Source organism: Eufriesea mexicana, unplaced genomic scaffold, assembly GCF_001483705.2.
Source record: "Eufriesea mexicana isolate 0111107269 unplaced genomic scaffold, ASM148370v2 scaffold1358, whole genome shotgun sequence".
In the NCBI taxonomy this organism is placed as follows: Eukaryota; Metazoa; Arthropoda; class Insecta; order Hymenoptera; family Apidae; genus Eufriesea; species Eufriesea mexicana.
In genome coordinates, this window is record NW_016909491.1 from 810960 (window position 1) to 831724 (window position 20765).

General features: G+C 30.7%; 5 protein-coding genes across 6 annotated transcripts; all 5 read left to right on the top strand.

The window, feature by feature from the left end:
* The first annotated feature begins 2852 nt into the window (after positions 1-2852).
* LOC108548033 (uncharacterized) lies at positions 2853-7002 on the top strand. Its single transcript, XM_017900799.1, has 9 exons — positions 2853-2872; positions 3035-4193; positions 4269-4565; positions 5046-5209; positions 5289-5559; positions 5622-5699; positions 5808-6190; positions 6277-6661; positions 6750-7002. Exons 2-9 carry the CDS (start codon positions 3043-3045, stop codon positions 7000-7002), a joined length of 2982 nt encoding a protein of 993 aa, XP_017756288.1. The 5' UTR covers positions 2853-2872; positions 3035-3042.
* A 1558-nt stretch (positions 7003-8560) lies between these two features.
* LOC108548034 (uncharacterized) lies at positions 8561-9242 on the top strand. Its single transcript, XM_017900800.1, has 3 exons — positions 8561-8707; positions 8791-9062; positions 9122-9242. The coding sequence occupies exons 1-3, from the start codon at positions 8561-8563 to the stop codon at positions 9240-9242; spliced, it is 540 nt and encodes a 179-aa protein (XP_017756289.1).
* Positions 9243-9677: 435 nt separating this feature from the next.
* On the top strand, positions 9678-10890 carry LOC108548035 (uncharacterized). Its single transcript, XM_017900801.1, has 2 exons — positions 9678-9908; positions 9991-10890. Exons 1-2 carry the CDS (start codon positions 9678-9680, stop codon positions 10888-10890), a joined length of 1131 nt encoding a protein of 376 aa, XP_017756290.1.
* A 3473-nt stretch (positions 10891-14363) lies between these two features.
* A4 (apolipophorin-III-like protein) lies at positions 14364-15361 on the top strand. The gene is made up of 2 exons (XM_017900830.1): positions 14364-14698; positions 14854-15361. The coding sequence occupies exons 1-2, from the start codon at positions 14429-14431 to the stop codon at positions 15163-15165; spliced, it is 582 nt and encodes a 193-aa protein (XP_017756319.1). The 5' UTR covers positions 14364-14428; the 3' UTR covers positions 15166-15361.
* A 1019-nt stretch (positions 15362-16380) lies between these two features.
* On the top strand, positions 16381-20501 carry LOC108548053 (ataxin-2-like protein). 2 transcript variants are annotated; one of them, XM_017900818.1, is made up of 9 exons: positions 16381-17104; positions 17282-17390; positions 17554-17880; positions 17952-18188; positions 18267-18594; positions 18677-18975; positions 19051-19557; positions 19635-19815; positions 19939-20501. In XM_017900818.1, exons 1-9 carry the CDS (start codon positions 17067-17069, stop codon positions 20475-20477), a joined length of 2565 nt encoding a protein of 854 aa, XP_017756307.1. In that variant the 5' UTR covers positions 16381-17066; the 3' UTR covers positions 20478-20501. The 2 variants fall into 2 exon arrangements, with proteins under 2 accessions (XP_017756307.1, XP_017756309.1); XM_017900820.1 differs by having other exon boundaries at positions 19635-19803.
* Positions 20502-20765: the final 264 nt, after the last annotated feature.

The following is a 20765-nucleotide window of genomic DNA, read 5'->3' on the forward strand; positions in this document are numbered from 1 at the left end:
CGTGCATCCGTAAACCGAAACATCTTAGGGTGAGGTCTTGCGTTATCCTACGGGCCATGAATCCGTCATCGCTAGCTACCAGAGGGAATACTGCGTATACGTGCGACGACTGCCAGGGCTTTTATAGTTTCCATGCAGTTTGATACAACCAAACGGTTTTTAAACCTTCAGGGAGAACCGCGCTCTACTTTCAACCAACCATTGATACACAAAAGAAGAAACTGAAAATTCTAAAAAGTCTAGATGAATAACGACTGCGTTCTTTTATACATAGTTTCTTTGTTGGTTCTAAGTTTTTTCATGATATTCCAACGAAAATGAAAATTAGTTTATACATTAAATGGCAGGAACAATTACAATAATGACGAAAAGTAACTATAATATTCTTTCTTCAAGATTTTCTAGTATACGAAGAAAATAAAGGAAAATAACTTTCTACAGGTTGTCAGCTTTATGAAGAGAAAAAGAACATTTGTTATTCTGAGAGATAGGGCGAGGCTTCCGTTTCAGTGCAAAGCTCTCAAAAGAAGAGAAGCGTGTAGATCTAGAGTCTCGTACGACGGTGGCGTATACGACGAGCAGAAGTTCATATCCTGCGGTACCAGCCACACGAATATGGCTGCAATGACAGATTTACAGATTCCAGCCATCGGGTTGGTCGCTTCTTCGAGATTCTTAAAGCGTACGTTCAGCGAGCGAGATGTGCCTTGGATAGTCCGAGTGCGCGTCAAATCACACCTCGACTGTTTATGCTTTACGTCTGCAACCTTCGTCTCTGTCTACTTCTTAAATTTCTTCGTCGTCACCGCCCTTCTTTTGCTCCATGTGACTCGCGTTTTATTTAAGTATTAAATTTAAATCTTGAAACCACGGATTAACGGCTCTCGTTTTTTAACTAATTTATGTAAAATAAAATAGTGAAGTCAAACGTATGTTCAGTTTAAAATCAGTGCCTCCATTGAAAAAGATAGATTGGCGAATTTAAAAGCCGAAGCTATAACAAATTTATAGCCCAACAACTGAAACTAATTATTGAATATAACATATAATTGACGTTGGAAAGTAATGAGCATCGTCATTAGCCTGCGTTTCAGTCTTATTAGCAACAATAAAATGAACGTAGATGACTGCCTGTCGACTCATCTTTCTTAATTGCACGACGACAGGTGACTTGGAACAAATATGATTTAAAATTGGATTTCATCGTAAATTTAACCTCGTGCCAAAATGGCAAATGTTCCCGCTTTTTTCTGTTTTTCATACGTACGTGTTACTTTCCGGATGCAATCCATGATGAACATTAATATTATTAAAAAATGTACGGTAAGAAGAAAACAGGAAGAAAGACGGACATATCTGTTAGCGCCATGAAAATTGTCCAAGCAAGCGAAGTATCTGAAGACAGACACTGACCGTGAACCGGGAGACCTAAAAGAAGTTTACCTTATGTCGTAAATAGAGGGACGTCTTTCTTACGTTCGAAGTTGACAGAACCACGTGCTCCTCAAGCTTACAAGAATTTCAATCCTTCGTTTAAATTTTATGTTACATTTTGCCCATATTTACTTTGCAGTTTATATATTTTCAATCATATTCTATTCATACCATTTTGCATAATCTTGTAAAACATAAAATTACAATCTATTAAATTAACGTCATTCGAATGAGTCAATGTTTTCATAACATTCATTCTATACAACTTCATATTCGCCAATTCTATGAAAAAAGCTATAGTAAAAGAGAAGCAGTATGCATGAGGTGGATCTCAAAAGATTTTCGCTGTAACATAGTCGGCAGGCATATCCTATCTCGCCGCTGGAATCCTCATATGTCTTTCATCGTGCCTTTCCAACACCTCGGAGCCTCTCGGATCATTTTGTTCGGTCTCTCTTCCTCTTTTCTTCCGAGAGTCCATGTCTCAAGCCACGGCAATACGAGAAGGCAATCATATCCCATCCCACTGTCCCAACTCGACCAAAATATCACTTCGACTACTTACTGAGTGGCCAAAACCAGGGCCGTGTTTGTGCGGTATGTCGATCACCCCGTTGAATTTCTATATCCCTTAATTACTCGTTCTATCGCATTGCGTGATGTAATAACATTGAATGAACCTGAAATTTTTTTTTAATTTTCCATTGATAAAATGTAATAAGAATTTGTCAAACTTACTATATGTTTTATTATTGTACAAACACCATATTATATAATTCTCAATATTGAAGCTTACTGTCAAATTTGAAATTTCATGGCTTTTAGTTTAAAAACTGCATATAATTTATTATTTTCATTTCAGATATTTCAAATTATGTTTCACATAATAAGTAATTTTGTAAATTATTAAAATATAACAATTATCTTTCAGTGATTTATTATTTTAGTCATATTCTTTTTTTTGTAAATAAATATGTTTATATAATTCTCAATTCAAATAAGAGAGCCAATAACACGCAACCTTTTCTTACACTATAGTTATTACTCTTGAAATTCATTATACTTGATAATTATTCACTAATATTGTAAAATAGATAAGAGTAAAATGATATATTAACATTCTTATGACAAAGAAAATTAAATCAATTAGTTTACTAAATTCTAGTTTCTACTAGACAATGGCGCCACATGTAACTACAGAATGTATTACCATTCGTTGGTTAGATGCAATTGTTGTGTAAGTGGTGTTTTCGTTCAAAGTTTTGTCTATACATTGTTTATAAATTTGTGCATGTGAGAGTAGATATGAAAATATTAAAACTTTTTACAATAATTTGTTTAAACCTCAAAATGAATATGAAGTAAAAATATAATATTAATATTTAAAAATAAAATCATTTAAGAAACGTTTCAGCACATAACCTCACTTTTCTAAAACGTAAGAGTCAATTAATTTAATCTGTAAAATACACTATTCTTTATGTATATATTTTTAATTACTTCTTTATATATATATTTTTAATTAATATTTTTAATTCCAATTGTTAAAATTTTTTATTTTCTTGTTTTAAGTATCATAATTAATATCATAATTTTTTAGGGTTAATAATGAATTCTCCAGGATCCCAAGCTCTAGAGGTAGCTAAAAATATGAAAGATCTAGCAGTATTTAAAAAACCAATTGGTGTAGCAAAAAAGCAAAAAAAAGTGCAACCAAAGATTTTAGATGAAGATACATACATAAAAAAAATGGCAGAAATTATTCAAAGAGACTTCTTTCCGCATTTAGATAAGCTTCAAGCACAAAATCAGTATTTAGATGCATTAGAACAAAATGATGTAAAAAGAATGAGAGAACTTTATGAAAAATATAGTTCAGGAAGACCAACAACTGAAAGACCTGTCAGTCCAGCGACATTTGAAACACCTATGAACAAAATTGAATCAGAAGATGAACTATTTAAATCCTCAAAAATATCAAAAGATATACCTGTGAATGTAGGTACAAAAGAGAAGGACAAGGAAGAACTTACATCTGGATTAGATGCATATTTGAGTACACATACGAGTGAAGATAATGCAAGTTTTGAGGAGATGATGATTGAAGCAGAGAAAAGATTAAAATTGAAATTTGCTTGGCTCTATGAAGTTGAAGAAAACTCAAAAGCATTAATGAATGATAAATCTTCAGATACTTTGGCTATAGAAAATGATAATAAGAGACCTAATCAATTAGATAGTTGGAATTACAAAAATAAAAATTACATTATGTATGTTCCAGATGGGGTTGAATTAACTCCTGATGAAAGAATAGATTTGGCTAAAAGAAGACAAATGGTAGTGCATGAAAATACAAGACTTCGTATTAATCCTTTCAACGAACAACAAAATAAAGAAGCTATTAATGAATTAGCAAAGAATCAGTCAAAGGCTAATGATGGAAAAATTGGAGTTGATGGGAAAGAAATTGTAAGAAATCCAACACCTAAAATAAATGGATTTAGTTTTGTAGCAACTCCAAGTCCAAGACCTGGAGAATGCGACAGTCCTTTAATGACATGGGGTCAGATAGAAGGTACACCATTTAGATTAGATGGAGGAGACACACCTTTATTGAGAACAAGTCAAGGGCCATCATTTAGAATGGCAGAACCTCCAAAAAGAGAGCAGCTTGCATTACAATTAGCAGAGAAAGCTGGTGAAAGACACAGAGATAGGAAAAACAAAGCTTTGGAAGCAGCAAGAAAATCATTAGCAACGTAAGTATCACATAAATATCATGTACATAATTATTTAACAGATCTATTCTGATTTTTATTTTATTTTCTTTTTAGTCCATCACCAAGGTCAACTATGGATCGTTTGAGTACTATGTCTCCAGCAGCCAGAAGATTGGCTACACAGAAACTTCGAATTGCAAGTACACCTACTCCACGAAGAACATCATCTCTAAGAACACCATTGATAGGTATCAGAACACCCAGTACTCCACAAATAAATACAGCTTCAAAATCTGAAAATCATCTTGAACTGAAAAATAATAGCACACGCTGCCAAGGTCCTGTTCTAACTGATAATTTACTTAATTTGCCCCTTCAGAGACAAAGAGCAGCTGATTTTTTCAACAAAATGTAAGAAAATGTATTGTATTGTATATAACTGTAAATATATTATTATGTAATTAGAATATAAATATTAATTTAAGTATTCATTGTCTAAATTACAAAAATAATGTTTTATAATAAAATGCTTAATAAAAGATGATGTGCCTTCACTGATCTCAAACGGAACTAAAACCATTGAAATATTTCTTTTGTCTCGTCTCGCGATATGTATATAAACAATAACATGGAAGTAACACGGAAATACCGTTTTATCAAATTATCACGTCCAACGTTTAATTCATTAAACATATTATATCGTAATATAAATCGCAACCAATACAATGATGTACCCATTTAGTTTTACTTAAAAATCTAAACAAATATGTTTACTATGCAAGAAAGATTTGACTGTCCACTTTTTTTAAATACAGGAAGTTTTTAGAATATTTTAAAAATAACAGGAAATACAATATGCTATTAAATTGCGTAATCTATCTTTAAATTCAGATTTTTTCGTATATATAAAGCTGCAAGAATGAAAAATAAGACAGAACAGAAGATCTTAATCAATATGAAATCTTCAGTGTTGAATATTCTTTTTGTGCTGACAATAGCGTACTCGGCAGTTCGGGCACAAAATCCAGAATGTACATGTGGAGGATTGGGACAAGGTATATGATTAGAAGAATTAATTCTAATAATATAATTTAATTTTTACTTAAAATTATTTATTGAATTTGTTACTTATAGGTTCAAATCCTTGCACTTGTAGTGAGGTTGTTGTGAAAGCTGCAAAACTACCAAAACCTACATATTATGTATCACCACAAGAAATTAAGGATGCAGCAACTGTAAAAAATACTGCTGATACATCCCAAACTGATTGTTCCAATTCACAAAATGCCAATAAGGCAACTGCATATAGTGACAGCAACCCAAGTCCTTGCAGTAAGTCAAGTAGCAATAGTAACACATGTGGATGTAATGGAAGTAGTCAAAATACACACAGTAACAATAATTCAAATAAACAAAGTAAAAGTAGTTCAGTTACACACAGTGACAGCAAAATGAACCTAAATCTGATTGTAATTGTAAAAAGCAAAATATAGAAACTTTGAACACTGAGGATCCTATAAATTCTAATGGGAATATCGTACCCAGGTATTTGTTTTTCTTTTCTTCTAATAATAAATAATGTTGTAAGAAAATTAAATTATTTATAAATTTAGAAATAACATAGAAATTTTCATGACAAATTCTTATTCTCAGATTTTCACCAATTGGTGATTTATGCTATCCTCTTCCAATGGAACCTAATAGTGGAAAAATAATTGAAAACACCAAAGTTACACCAGCATATCCTGGCAAACTTGTCTGCTGCCCTCCATCAGTTCCTTATGAGATATGTATAAATACAATGACTGGAGAAACTAACAGAAAATTGATTACATCTAGTTCTGATGCTAGATTATTTAGAACACACAAAACTGATTCGTATGGAAATATGAATTTTGGAACATTTAGTAAACCAAATTCTGCACTGTATAATTTACCTCTGGTCTATGCTAATTTAAATACTGAAAATAGACAAAAACAATTTTCAAAGATGATTTCAAGTAGTACATCTTCAGATTGTTTTGATGATACTATAGGTTTGATACCTTCTACATACATTTATAATATAATTTATAATTGGTTAAATATGAAAATATAACAAATATTATTGTATATATTTTAGATGAAACTCCAGAGCATAATACATATCCAATAATGCCAGCAGATGCAGTTTCTCTTACTCTTGCATACAAAAATCTTCGTGCTCCAAATGTAATTTATAGACAAGGAAAACAATTTGTTCCAGAAGATAAATTATCCTTTGGTCACCGAACAGTACCAGCTGATGTAAAAAATGAAAATCAAATTCTTGATATCGCTGAAGAAAAACTGGTAACAGTCAATAAACCTGTTGTGGAATTAAAATTAGCACCGCAAAAAACTGTTGTTATTGGTTCTTATAATGAACAAGAAGAAGCTAAACTTGCAGAACTTGAAGCAATTGAACGTGAAAGTATAACACAAGAAGAAACATCTGATCAAATGGCAGAAAGTCTTATTACTTACAAGTGTGTTTAATAATTTAAAAAATAATTAATACTTATAGAAAAAATGTTATATATTAAAAAAAATGTAATATATGTATGTTATTTACAGAGATTTGGGTTATGCACCAGTAGATGCAACATATAGAAAATCAATGAGTTATAACCAAGGAATGAACAGAAAAATTGATAACAGTGAAGAAGAACCATGTGGACCTTTAGGGCCATCAATACCAGGTTATGTGCCAGGCAGACTAATAGTTCAAGAAAAACATCTTGATGATAATTTATACAATTCTCGTATAACAGAACTAAACAGAAATATAGAGTTCCAGAATTCAAAATCTGATTCATGTCCAAAGTGAATTATTAAACAAAATAATATTCGGTCTCTGAGTTTATATTATGTTTAATGTCTATAGTTTGATAAAAGCAAACTATATTCATATTAATATACTCATAATTGGAAAAAATTGAATATTAGGCAACATAAATATACACTGTAATTTAATGTATCTACTAATAAATGAATTTTTGTAATATTAACTTTATATTTTCTTTCTGTACCTATTCTTTCTTTACCTATTTCTTATAATACCCCATCAAATTTGTTATATAAAAATAATTTATTAAAACTGTATATTGTATTATATAATTTTCTTACATATCTACACAAAATGCAATCCTTATAATCTGAACTGAATAAAAAATTTGTAGTATAATATAATACATTTCCTCAACTAAACTTGGAATAAATATATATGAAACATTACATTAGTTTTTTGATAAATTAATTATTTGTCAACTATCTAGTAGCATTTAATAATTGCTATGTTTTATTTTGTTTCTCTCAATTTAAAATAAAATTATGTTATTTAAAACAAAATACGTTAAAAATTTCAATGGTATAATCAATTTAATATTTTAATATATTGCAAAAATTATTAAAATATTATAATATAAAATATTTAAATAAAATATAACTTATATTCGTGAAAATGATTATTATCGAACAGTACTTTAAATATTACCTTGACAATTTTTATTTGCTATAAATAGTTATACTTTCAACAATTTAAAATAATTTGTAAAATTACACAATATTTTCTATTTTAGAGAACTTTAAAAAAAGAATAGTATAAAAATTTGTAATGTTTCCTGGACGTTGTTATATACTGAAATTTACAATGTTTCTTCGACTTTAGAGGTTTAAGCGAACCTATCAACACTTCGTGAAACACTCTCTAAAGCGGAGGAAGAAAATCTTTTTGTACGAGTACCACATGGTAGAACATGATGATTCTGGCAAAGGAAGTATAATATATGTACATATCTGCATGTACAACACATTGCTATTTAAAGCATTCCACAATTTTCTTTAATAATTTTTCTTCTTTTTTCTATTTATGCATGTATCTTCTGATTTACTTCCTGATCTGTATCAAGTTTGAATCAAATATTTGCTAAACGTCACTATTATTAAATTAATTTTGTGAAATAAAAGAAGATATTAGAAAGTTGAAATATTAATCATTCAAAATGTTCCAATAACGATCTATCAAAACTTTAAGATGGAATGTTATACTTGTGCATATTGACTGATATAAAACAGTAATATTTAAAATTCTTAACGAATGGTACGTGTGTTTCATTCACCATTTTATAAACATGTTCACAGTTTATAACTTCCGCAAGTAAAAATTATATACTTCCTTTTGTACGAGCACGTTCGAAAATTACGAAACTTTTAGATGTAAAAATTTATACATTTTCTTCTTTTTTATTTGTACACATTTGAGAATTACAAACCGGAAGAGAAATTGTTTTTAATGGACATATATTAAGCACGATCGACATATATTTAAGTAAAATCGTTGGCTGCAGTTCATTTGTATTTAGAAGCGTAAATTTTAATATAGCGATATGAATTCAGGAACGACAATGTGGCTTTCAGTCTTCTGTTCAATTTGTATTTTGGGAAATTGTTACAGCCTTGATTACAACGGTGCTAAACTAGTAACTTACGGTGAACCTTGCGTTACAACTCGTCGATTCCCTTTTCAAATCGAGGCATAGATCAATGTCTATTAATTTTACATTATTAATCGAATAAGATATATTTCTCATATAATTATTCATTAAAATAATTTCAGGGACCTAAACCGCCACCAAAGGAAGAAAAGATACCTGTATCGTTAAACTTTAGAATTGTTTCTGATATGTATGTTCAACCTCGTCGTACTGAATATCCAATTTCGTTAGACATACCATGTACTACTTCAACACCATCAGAAAAGTTATCGATAGATGATACTTTACGAGGAAAAGTTTACACGTACAATACTTATACTCCTTATGACTTTAATTCGGCATCATCTTCGAAAAATTATAATTTTGGCATTGATGTCCCAAGTATAACAAAAGAGTAAGTATTATGAGAATAATATTTAAATTCTTCTAAATATAACTGTGATTAATTTTTAGCTCTATTACTGAATGCGAAACGAAACGAATTGAACGACTGAAAGGACTTAAATCTCGAATTGATCGAATACTTGTTCCTGCTTGCGATGTTCCATCAAGATCATCGTATTGTCAATGTTAAATTTTCTTAAAATGAGTTTAATATGAAATATAAAAAAATAATTTTTCATAACACAGTAAAATCAATAAAAAGAATAGATCGTAAAATTATTACAAACAAATATGAAAGTACAATAAAAATCATAAAAACATTAAAAATGTTTGATATTAATAAATAACAAATCATTCCTTCTTTTCTTTTCCTTTTGAAATTGCTGTTCGATGTTTTATACATATAAGTAATTACTGAAGGATTAAATACGTGCTCTTTTATTGTTTTTTAAGTGCATGCATACATGTCAATTTATACCTTAATCGAAGCTATCACAATTAGTAATCTTAATTTTTAAAATTGCGCACGATGTGCGTGCACTTTACTAAAATAAGATATCAATTCTGCGAGTATATGAAGCTGTCTTCATCAACCGAAATTAATAAGTGTGTTTTAGTTGGAAGAATGAAGAACAAGTGTTCAAAGATCTTTCTGTTTTACGTGGTATTAGATACCGCAACATTAATTGTTGCTACAGATGTTACGACAAGAATTAGAGAAGGAATACAAAATTCTTTATCTGTGTTACATCAAGGTGATTTGCCCGTTGTTTTAAAATCTTTGCAATTTCTTCCCATATCACTAGAAAGTAAAGATAGCCCAAGGATTGAAGATGAGGCTGCAGAGAAAAAGCCGGTAAATTTTTATTTTATACTAGTCATTGTTATCATTTATATTATGAAGTTAGAAAAATTTATTAAGAGTTAAATATTTTTAGAATATTACAGATAACTTAAAGAATTTGTCAAAGCGCCAAGCAGTAAATTCGATGGTTGGCGAAAATTGCGAATCTCATTTGCAATCAAACGCATCTCTGATAGAAAAGTTAAAAAATTATTCTTGTGAAACAGAGGCTTTGAACTATGGCCACGAACATCTGGTTGACACTATAGTTCATGAATTCTTTTGTGAACTAAACAAACTCTTTCATTTTATTTTAATCGCTAAACAAAATTTAAAGACTAAATCTCCATTAACCCAGCTATTTAATATAACGGAAGATGCAATTTCTTTCACAGAATTTACATTTAGCGAAACTTTACCTGAAGTTGTGGAAACTAGTATAGTGCACTTCGAAGAATTTTTACAAAATCCTGAGAATATGAAAGGACTGATTGATGAAATACAAAAATCGATTTCTATTCTTACTCCTATTATCAAATGTGTAAATAAGTTAAGTGCTCCTATTAAAAAGTTTTTCAATCACACTGAGAAACTTTTTGGATACCTTAAATCCGATTACAGTTATCTGGATATCATGAAAAAGTTTGAAGAAGAAATTTCTCAGTTGAACAAAGCAATATTAAGTTTATTTTATGGATATGTATTAAATCCTGTAGAGGAAACGACAAATTTATTTTCTGAAGCAATGACACAGATAGAATCGGTATTCGATAATTTTACAACTTACATTCAAGGAAAATGGTTTCGGTATCTAGCAGTTTTAGAGGAAGGTATTGACATTTTACTATCCTTTTACAATGGATATTTCGCTTCTGAATTTTCGCAAACTTTAGTTACAATGTTTTCAACAAACAAATTCTTTGAACAATATTCATTGAGTGAAAAAAGTTCAACAAACATTCAGACAACGCTAACTCTTGATGAAAATAATTAATTTTCATCATTTTCTGTACCAGAAATTATTAATTAATGTTTTTTTAAAGATCTATGCCTTCTTTACTCATTGGAACAACCGGAACTTCTAAAGATCACTTTGCAAATTACACTTCACAATGTATGATTCTTCTTTATCATTAATAACAGCATTATCTTTTGTAAATAATGCTATTCCGTTTCCTACAATCAAATAGCAATACATTATTATTATCACTTCTATTATTCCGATTAGAAATATGTTCTCACACGGTCTTCTTCTTTTCATGCTCAGATTTCACTCTCAGATTAAAAATGTTAATCTCTATTTTAAAATTGTAAAATTTTATTTTTCTATTTAAATTTATCAATGTAAAGTCATCATTATTTGTAACAGTAAATGTTATTTCCCTTCTTTGGGCGGGTTAGATTCTTATATGTCTTTTTGCAAAAGAAACCATATCTGTTTTCCTCTACTATCAAACTATATAGTTATATTATATTATATTATTTAAAAATAGTGTAAATTTCACTGGATTTATAAGCACCATTAATCCAATTTATTTTAAGGTATACAATTTGAAATTAATTTTCATAGTGTCAGAGATCAATTATAAAAGTTTATTACTTTCGAATATGAAAATCTGACAATCCAACTTACGATTATCAATTGAAATGCAATCGATCATTTAGGATTATTAAAATTTATTTAATTACTTATTATAGTTAATTTATGTAACAATAATGTATGTACTAAAATTGTTTATTCGTGTATATATGCTTAAATAAAAGTATTATTTATTAAATATAATTATGTTTTTACTGAGAAACTTGAATTTCGAAGAATTGATAAAAAATTCATTTTGAAAAAATATTGGAAAAAGAAAAGGGAAATTTCTTTTAGATTAAATTTTGTAAACAATTTACAATTTTGTAAATTCCGCTATCGAAACCCAAAAGATATATAAATTAAGAATAATTACATTTATTAACTGAAAAATAAGATATAAAATAATTGGAAACTTTTTATATATTGATGATTAATATCGGTAATGATAATGTGTTTAAGACAATGAAATAGTGCTGAGTTTATGAAATACGGTAAGCTTTATTTGCCTACAAAAAATCAGGAAATGGAAAAACGGTGATTACACAATTTCCGCGAAACAAAGATAAAATGCCATAAAAACTGCAAATCATGACGCAATGAGGAATAATTAGTTCCCTCAAAAGCAGCCATTCGATTGGAGAGCAGTTCATTTTGTTTAAGAAGAAGTAGCATACGTGTTGCGTCATTGACTACTGGCGACAACGAAATTGAAAATAGCACCGAAGTAAAGAGGCTTAAGTGGTTATTAGTGTGATCTTTGATCTTAATTCGTTTTATCATACTAACACTTCGCACGAAGCTTTCAAATCAGTTTACTGCCGTCTCTCTAACAGAAACTGTCACATTCTTTCGACTACACATCTTACAGAGAAAAAACAATTACATTATGAAACGATTTCTCTTATTCATCCTTCTAATCGTTTGCTTAATGCATATACTGCAGGTAAATATAAGATTTTCTATAAAATTAGATTGAATATAATTAAATCTTAACAATGATTTATAATCAAAAATTCTTATAATTCTTATTCACAATTTGCATTATTATTTAGGCCAGTCCTTTACCACAAGATGCACAGCAACCGACGCCAGATGATGATAATTTAATGACTAAAGCGAAGAAAATATTCGATGATGCAAAAGGAGCGCTCGAGAACGTGGATTTGAATGATGCTCTGACAAAAACCAAATCATTTATTGAACAAGCTGGTGAAAACATTCGAAAAGAAATAGAAAAAGTGTCAGACAAATTTCACTAAAATCCTTCAAAGTTGAATTTGAACAATAAACATAACTAATCATTTGAACGATACAATTAAATCTTATGCACATAAATACATAAAGTAACAATGACGGCTTTAACAAAAAGTGTTGTAATTTTTGAAACATTTCTATACTAATATTAAATTTTTTTGTTTAAATAACACTTTAATTAATATTATATCACTCATAAGATATTTAGAATATGTATGTGTATTAATATATTTCTTGGAAGCAACATCAACTTTCATGTGAATAATGATTTAAAAAAAAAAATGTTAAATCAATCAAAATATAAATAACATGTATTTCAATGAATAAATGATTTGTATGGTACAATTAACGCAAAACAACACAAATTTTGAAAATAAAATGTAAAGATTTATATCTATAAACAATAGCTTATTTTTTATTCATACATATCCCTTAAAAATGTCGATATTTGTTTTTGTTTTTACTCAAAAGTAATTTTAAATATTGCTAATGTTTAATTAGCAATTTAACGATGTTTAATTAGCCATTTAGGAGGAATTACATTAGCAACGTGAAATATCATTAAATAAATCTCAATACATTAACACAATATATAAATCATATTGAAATGATAATGAAAATTTATATCCTTCAATCACTATTAATTAGTATGTGTGGTATACACTTTAAATACGAAGTAGATAAGCAAAGAACAAGATGTAAAGTAAAAATCGGGTGAAAGTACACGGATGTATTACAAATAGTAAAATCAAAATAGTCACGGGTCAAGGCTTCTATTGATCAACAATACATGTACAGATAACCAGCTGTTTCTTGTGGACTTTGAAGAAACGATTTCGTGGCATCGATAGTACACATGCAATACAAGAATCAACAAATGCATCGATGTAAATTTTTCCGCAGGACCTTGTCCCCTTGACGTAACTTCCATCAGATATCTTGTATTTACTATTTAACACTAAAGATCAAAAACATGATTAATTAATTCCGTGCATCTTAATAGATTTTCCTCCTGAGATCAGTCTCGTAATATAGCATTTTTTCTTTATAATACTAATTACAACGAGATATGATAATGAACATCAATATGAATATAAAAGTTATAAATGTACAATTTTTATATATTTTAGTATCTCTCTGTTAAACTGATGTACTATCATCACGGATACAAATGCAATGACACGAAATTAACGATAATTTAATTTTATCTTGAACTCTAACTCGATATATTATAAAATCGAATATCAGCGTACATAATTACTCACAGCTTAATAAATATATTACAGCACTTATTTAATTATATTCTTACTAATAGAAAATTAAATTAAAGTATCCACATCTAATTATGTATACATATGTTATAAAAAATAATAGCGAATGTTGTTGAAAAATAATAATAAATGTTAAGTTCATTTGCATTTTATGACATATTGCATTTTAATACTATATCTATTTATTATTTTTTCAATAACTTCTTAAAAAATTTAAAGTGATTAATAGTTATCATAACAATTTTTCAAGACATTTTAATGGAAGCATTCGAAGAGAGATACAAAAATCTGAACTCATCGTCGCTATAGTGAGATAATAGACTGTGCCCTTTTGCACTCTCGATAAGAATTGCCTATAAAAGTAGTAGCTCGAGCAGCTCACGTATCAGTTATTTTCTAGTTGTTTCACAGTGAATTAAAGAAAAATGAAAAGTACTCTTGTGATCATTTTCGCCATTGTGTTGGTTTCGGAAGCTAAAGTTGCACCGACTAGCACTTCAAATTCCCCAGCATCTCCTGACTCTCAATTGAATGAATTTATCAGTCAGGCATACGCGAATATCAATAATTTAGGCAAACAAATCCAAGAACAATGGAACATCCCCAGTCAGGACAAGGTAGTCAAAACCATAAAAGAAGAAAGCACCAACCTCGTTAATAATATCCAACAGTACATGAAGAACATTACAGAGGAGGTATAATAATTAATTAAATACTTAGTTAATTGAATCTAATGAACTTAAGAATTTAGTTTCTACGGAAAAAGTAATTTTTCAGTAAGACATTTTGAAGTAACAAAGATGGAAAAGGAAGAAAATAAAATTCATCAAATATCATTTGTTTCTTTTAGGTAAAAAATAAAAGCCCTGAACTTGAAAAACAATGGAACGACGTTAAAGTTAAACTTAATAAGGTCGTCGAGGACATTAGTAGTGGAATTCCAAACGCTCAACAGCAAGTCACTGAATTACAGACCAAGTTCCAGCAAGGAGTTCAAGCCATACTCAGGGAATCCGACAATGCCGCGAAATCTTTGAGCCAACACTCTGAAAAACTCCAGGAGGATCTTGCAAAGTTTACGAAACAAGCGGTTGATATTGCCGTGGAAGCAACACAGAATTTAAATAATCAACTTCAGGCCGCCGCAGCTCAGAAAAGTTGAATAATCACAACTTTCGATGTCAAAGCTCAAAACGTATTAATTACATTTAAAAAAAAGAAAAAGAAATGCATTAAAATTCTGATAAAAGTATTTTCTTATAATTTTGCCTCAAATGCTACATGATTTATTTTGGTTTATTCTTAGATTCTGTATTATAGTCATAAGTTAAATACATGTCGCGAACGATTGATCCAAATTTTATCATTTTTTCGTTTTATTGGTTCGCCTATTCGTATTTCAATAAAATGTGTTGCGACGAATATAATAATCTGTAAATATAACAAGACAAAGATGTAAATATCACTCAAACAACCTTTAACAGAATATTATGATTATAAAATAACATTTATGCTTACGAAATAAATTGCTAAGTCATTTGAAATAATGTATTGCTTAATATTACATATACCAATAATTATTGAGTGTCAGCACATGCCATTCAATAAGAAATGTTCGAATAAGAGAAATAAATTCGATAAGAGTCTGGCATATATCAAATAAACGTAAGAACGTTGACTAGAGTGTACTGAGAATATTGTAAGTTCACAAATGAAATGTATTTCATTTTAAAAAAGATGAAAACACTGTTATTTCTTTTTGCAATATCTATGGTAAGTAATGCTGTATTTCGATTACTCAAAATCGTTTATCATTATAAATCGTTTATCAGATAATAATAATGGGAACAGACAAGATATTAGCAAAAGAACAAAAAAGTACAATAGAAGAACTTTCAAATATCATAACAAGCCATTCCAACGTCCATAGTGATAGAGAAGAAAAGATTAATAAGCGATTTGAGTGGATACTTCAAGGTGTGCACATTTTGGGACAAGTGGACAATTTTATTTCCAATCGAACAAAAGACATTATTCAAAGTTTACATGCAGTTTATAACAAGGACGATAAAAATACGTACAGATATTTTCATTGAGATTTAAAATAATGTTATTAAATATATAATACATTAATCTTTAAATTGATTGTATATTTGAATATGATATATAGTATTTTAGAAAATATATTTTAATTTATAAGATTTTAAATAATCTTTAAAAAAAATCTTCCTTAAATATAAGCGAGTTACTATAAATAATTAAAGAAGCATTTTCATTAAAAAGAAAGAATAAGCATCGATGAAAATAGGTTCTTTAAGATCGAATTGTGAATGATCTTTATCAGAATTTCTATTAATTTCTCACTAGGTGGCGACTGTATCCGACAGTCACCGGGATCAGGTTGATCAGGAGACTTGTGCTAAGTTTTATCGTTTACCACATGTTGATTAATTAAATAGAAATATAATATCGTGGCCGAAATCATTATTTGAGGCTACCGTCGTTCGTTTCCTAATTTCGTCAACGCAAAAATTCCATAAAGGTGATTTCCTGCGTAAAGAGAACGAAGTTACGTCACGCACCAGCAAGATATCGCGTGTCGAGCAGACCGTGTTCCCCCGTACGTCTCCTCGAGTACAAAGTGTTTCTGCTTTCTTTGCTTACACTCTTATATCTGTCAAAATCGGAAAGTCACGCACGCGCTAGACTTTCGCAAACGAGTGTTTAGATAACCATTGGTGCATAACCTATAAACGATCGTGACTCGAAAAGCAATCGTGAATGTTGGTAGTTGTTGCAGCTAGTACCTCCTGTCAATCATTTTTGAGGTCGAAAAAGATTTGAAATTAAAATCTTCAATATCTAACGAGAAGTTAGTAGGAAGAAAAAAATTTTCAGTATTTCCCTGCGTTGGGATATTCGATCGAAAATATTTTTTGACGTTAAGTAGTCACTGGGAAATTAGTCAAAATTCCGGTCCCCACTAGGAAACGAGAAGGTCCGCAACAAACCGGCGGCAGAAATCTATCAACCACTGGCGAAGAATCCTCGTCGAGTGGCAAAATGAATAGCAAAAGAAAGAATCGTTCAAATACAAACAGGTACTTTTCTGTTTTATTGTGTTTTCTGTATACCTTTTTATTCTTTATACTTCTTCGTTTTTTTATGTATCATTTTTAAACTGAAATAAATTTTAAATATTTTTGAAAATTTTTTTGTTTGTTGATATTTGAAAACAATATTCCTGAATTTATTTATCAATATAATATTATTTTTAGATCACCCCGAGCTCGTGGTCCACAAGAAAAGTGTGTTGCTGCTGAAGGTGTATATAATAATGCCCATTTCATGCATGCAATAACCAGTCACGTAGGCAATATTGTACAGGTATTAAAATTATTTGATAGCTAAGATAAAGTTTGCATTATTTAAATATAATAAGAGATAAAAACAATAGTTTTTTGATAGATTTATTTATTAACAAAATATATAATATGATAAATTTCTTTATTTTTTTACATTTGATAAACTATAATTTTTATTATTCCAGATACAAACATTGAATGGTTCGATATATGAAGGTATTTTTCGCACCTTCTCAAGCCAGTTTGATGTTGTCTTAGAAATGGCACATCGTGTAGAAGGTTCGGGAAAAATTAGTGTGGAAAGTGTAGTAGAAAAATTAATTTTTAAGCCACAAGATATTATTACTATGTCTGCCAAGGATGTTGATTTAGATTATGCTATACGTGATACCTTTAGAACAGACACTGTTATTAGTAAATATAATGGTTTAATTGGTGAAAAGGAATTGGAACCATGGGATGCACCTCCTGCTACTATGAATGGAGATGACTTAAAATTAGATGGCACAACAGTGAGTAATTTTATGTGTTTATATATTTATATCTGTACATATAAAAAGTATTTATATGAAATCAACTTTAGAATGGTTGGGATGCCAATGACATGTTTCGTAAAAATGAACAAAAGTATGGAGTACAAACAACATACGAACCAACTTTGGCTGCTTATACGTTGCCACTTCAGAAAAAAGATACAAAAGATTACAAAGAGCAAGAACAAAAAGCTGCAGAAATTGCAAATGAAATAGAGTCACAACCAAATTACAAAGCAAGATTAGAACTTGAAAATGGTGATGAAGAGGAAAGATTTGCAGCTGTGGTGCAGTTTTTTCGCTATTATCATTGTCGTGTTTAAAAAAATGTAGATTTAATTATCTTCTATTAATCATAACTTTAGGTACGACCCACTGAAGGTAAATATATTCCACCTCCACTGAAAAAGAAAAATGGGAATAATGCAAAGCTGATGAGATCTACTGAACCTCCACCCTCACCAGGACCTACAGCCACCAATAAAAATGTTTTTAGTCAACAATCTTCTTCTAATGTAAATGTGAACATTCCCCCAACCTCAAATCTGCCAATTGGAATGCAAAGCGCTCATCCTTCAGTACAACACCCGGTATCATTAAACATGGGAATGCCACCTAGTGGAGTAGTAGTTACATACAACAATCCTCCACCACCATTTGTGCCTCCACCAACAACACAACCACCACCACCAGGTATTAAAAATCATTTACTTATTACAATCTACAAAGAAATAAAAATGTATATATTACATTTTAAACAAATTTATATTTATAGTATCTGTGATTCAGCAATCACAGCCACAAGCAACACCTTCTGTACCACAAGTCAATTTTCCATCACAACAACAACAGACACCTTCATCTAAATTAAATACTGAAAAACGTGAACGACCAGGTAGACAACAGGTGTATCAAGCTGATAAAGCGCCACCAGCACCATTTCCCCAAACAAATGTTGCCACTTCTCACCAACAGCAACAATCATCACATCAACAGCATAGTCAATTACAACAGCAAAATTCAGTTGAAGGACAACGGTGTGAAATAGTTTCACATAAGTCAGATCATAGAAAGGTAATATTTTGCCTCCAAATTATATTTAATCTACTTTATGTATACAAAAATTACGAAATATATATATTGTTAAAGGTACCAACGCCACGTAGTAGAGAAGAGCAACATTCAGAACTGAGGCAATTTGCTTCAGATTTTAAGTTAGCAGAAACATCAACGCAAGATACACCACCTGTTAGCAGAAAGCAACAGCAGCATCAACATCAGCAAGATACTCATTCTTCGCCTCAAGTTACTCAGACACATCATCAATCACCTCATCAGCATACATCGCCACAACAATCGCAGCAACAACCGCAACAGCAACAACATTCAAACCCTCCACAACAACAACAGCAATCACATCAAAATCAAACTGTTTCAGAAGAAACTGTGGTCACCAGTAAACCACCGCCAGGTCCATTACCTTTACGACCTACAAGTCCTTCTCAATCACAACAACAACAGACTTCTACAAATTCAACCACTGTGTCACAAGCTACTCAAGAAGCAACTGTTGATAAAATTACAACAGCTTTTAAGAAATCAACATTAAATCCAAATGCTAAAGAATTTAATCCCAATACTAAACCTTTCACACCGGTAAGCTATCAGTTATACAGTAGCAAATGTAATCAACATTTAGATTACTAAACTATTATTTAAATATCTATTTTCAGCGATCTCCAAGTACACCAACACCAAGTAGACCACACACTCCACAAACACCTCAGTACACTGGAGCAACAATGCCTGCGACCGTAGTTATGCCAGCGTATGTAATGACTAGCCAACCACCAACTGCGTTCAGTCAACCACCGGCTCAACCTGTGACAAGGTTCCGGAAGGGTCAGTATCTAGGTATCCACATCTTATTTTCAATTTTCTATTTATTAACAGGTGTTTTACAACATGACTTACTGCAAAAAGAATTATCTGCTTTAAAATAATAATATAAATTGTATATCATTTTAATTATTTCAGTACCAGTAATGCATGCGCAACATCGTGCGCAAGATATAGCTTCTCAGATGCAAGTAGTAGCGGCAACTGGACAACCTTTAATGGCACCGGCCCCTTTACACCCACCATTCCAAGTGCCTTATCCTGGTCAACCGGCATATCAACAGATGGTACGCATGGTTCAGGCACCACCACCACCGCCACATATGGCAACACCTTATCATCATCATGATTCACCAGGACCTCAGGCTCCTAGTATTCAGTACATGGGTCCACATACACATCCACACCCTCATGTTGCTCAACAACCACCAAGTCAAACTCCCTCCCCAGCTAATCCTAATCCACCACACACACCAGGCACTTATAATCCTCCTGGTACTCCACAACCCACATATCCTCCACCACCTCCTCAAGGCCATGCTCCAAGTTATCCAATAATGTGTCCTATAATTCCTCCTCATATACCGATACCACCGCAGCACATGCAATACCTACCGCCGCAACCACCTCCAGGAGCGCAGCAAACTATACCAGTGATTTTGCCGCACAATCAGTAGCTGCAATCAGAAATGGATGAAAGAAGAGAGAACTACTAGTATTCTGCAGAGGTAGAATAAAGTTTATAAATTTAAGTTACTTTCATGATGGCGTTAAGCACTTAAGATGACTTTCTTGCTTGTACATCGACATATTTATAAGCAATTCTACAAGTTTTATTCTTTTTGTTGTTGAACTTAGATATTATTCGTTATTTTTTTTCTTGTTAATGGCAATATCATTCCAGAGAAAATAGCATATTCTTCATTTAATTCAAATAATAATCAGCAATTTTTATAAAAGTAAAA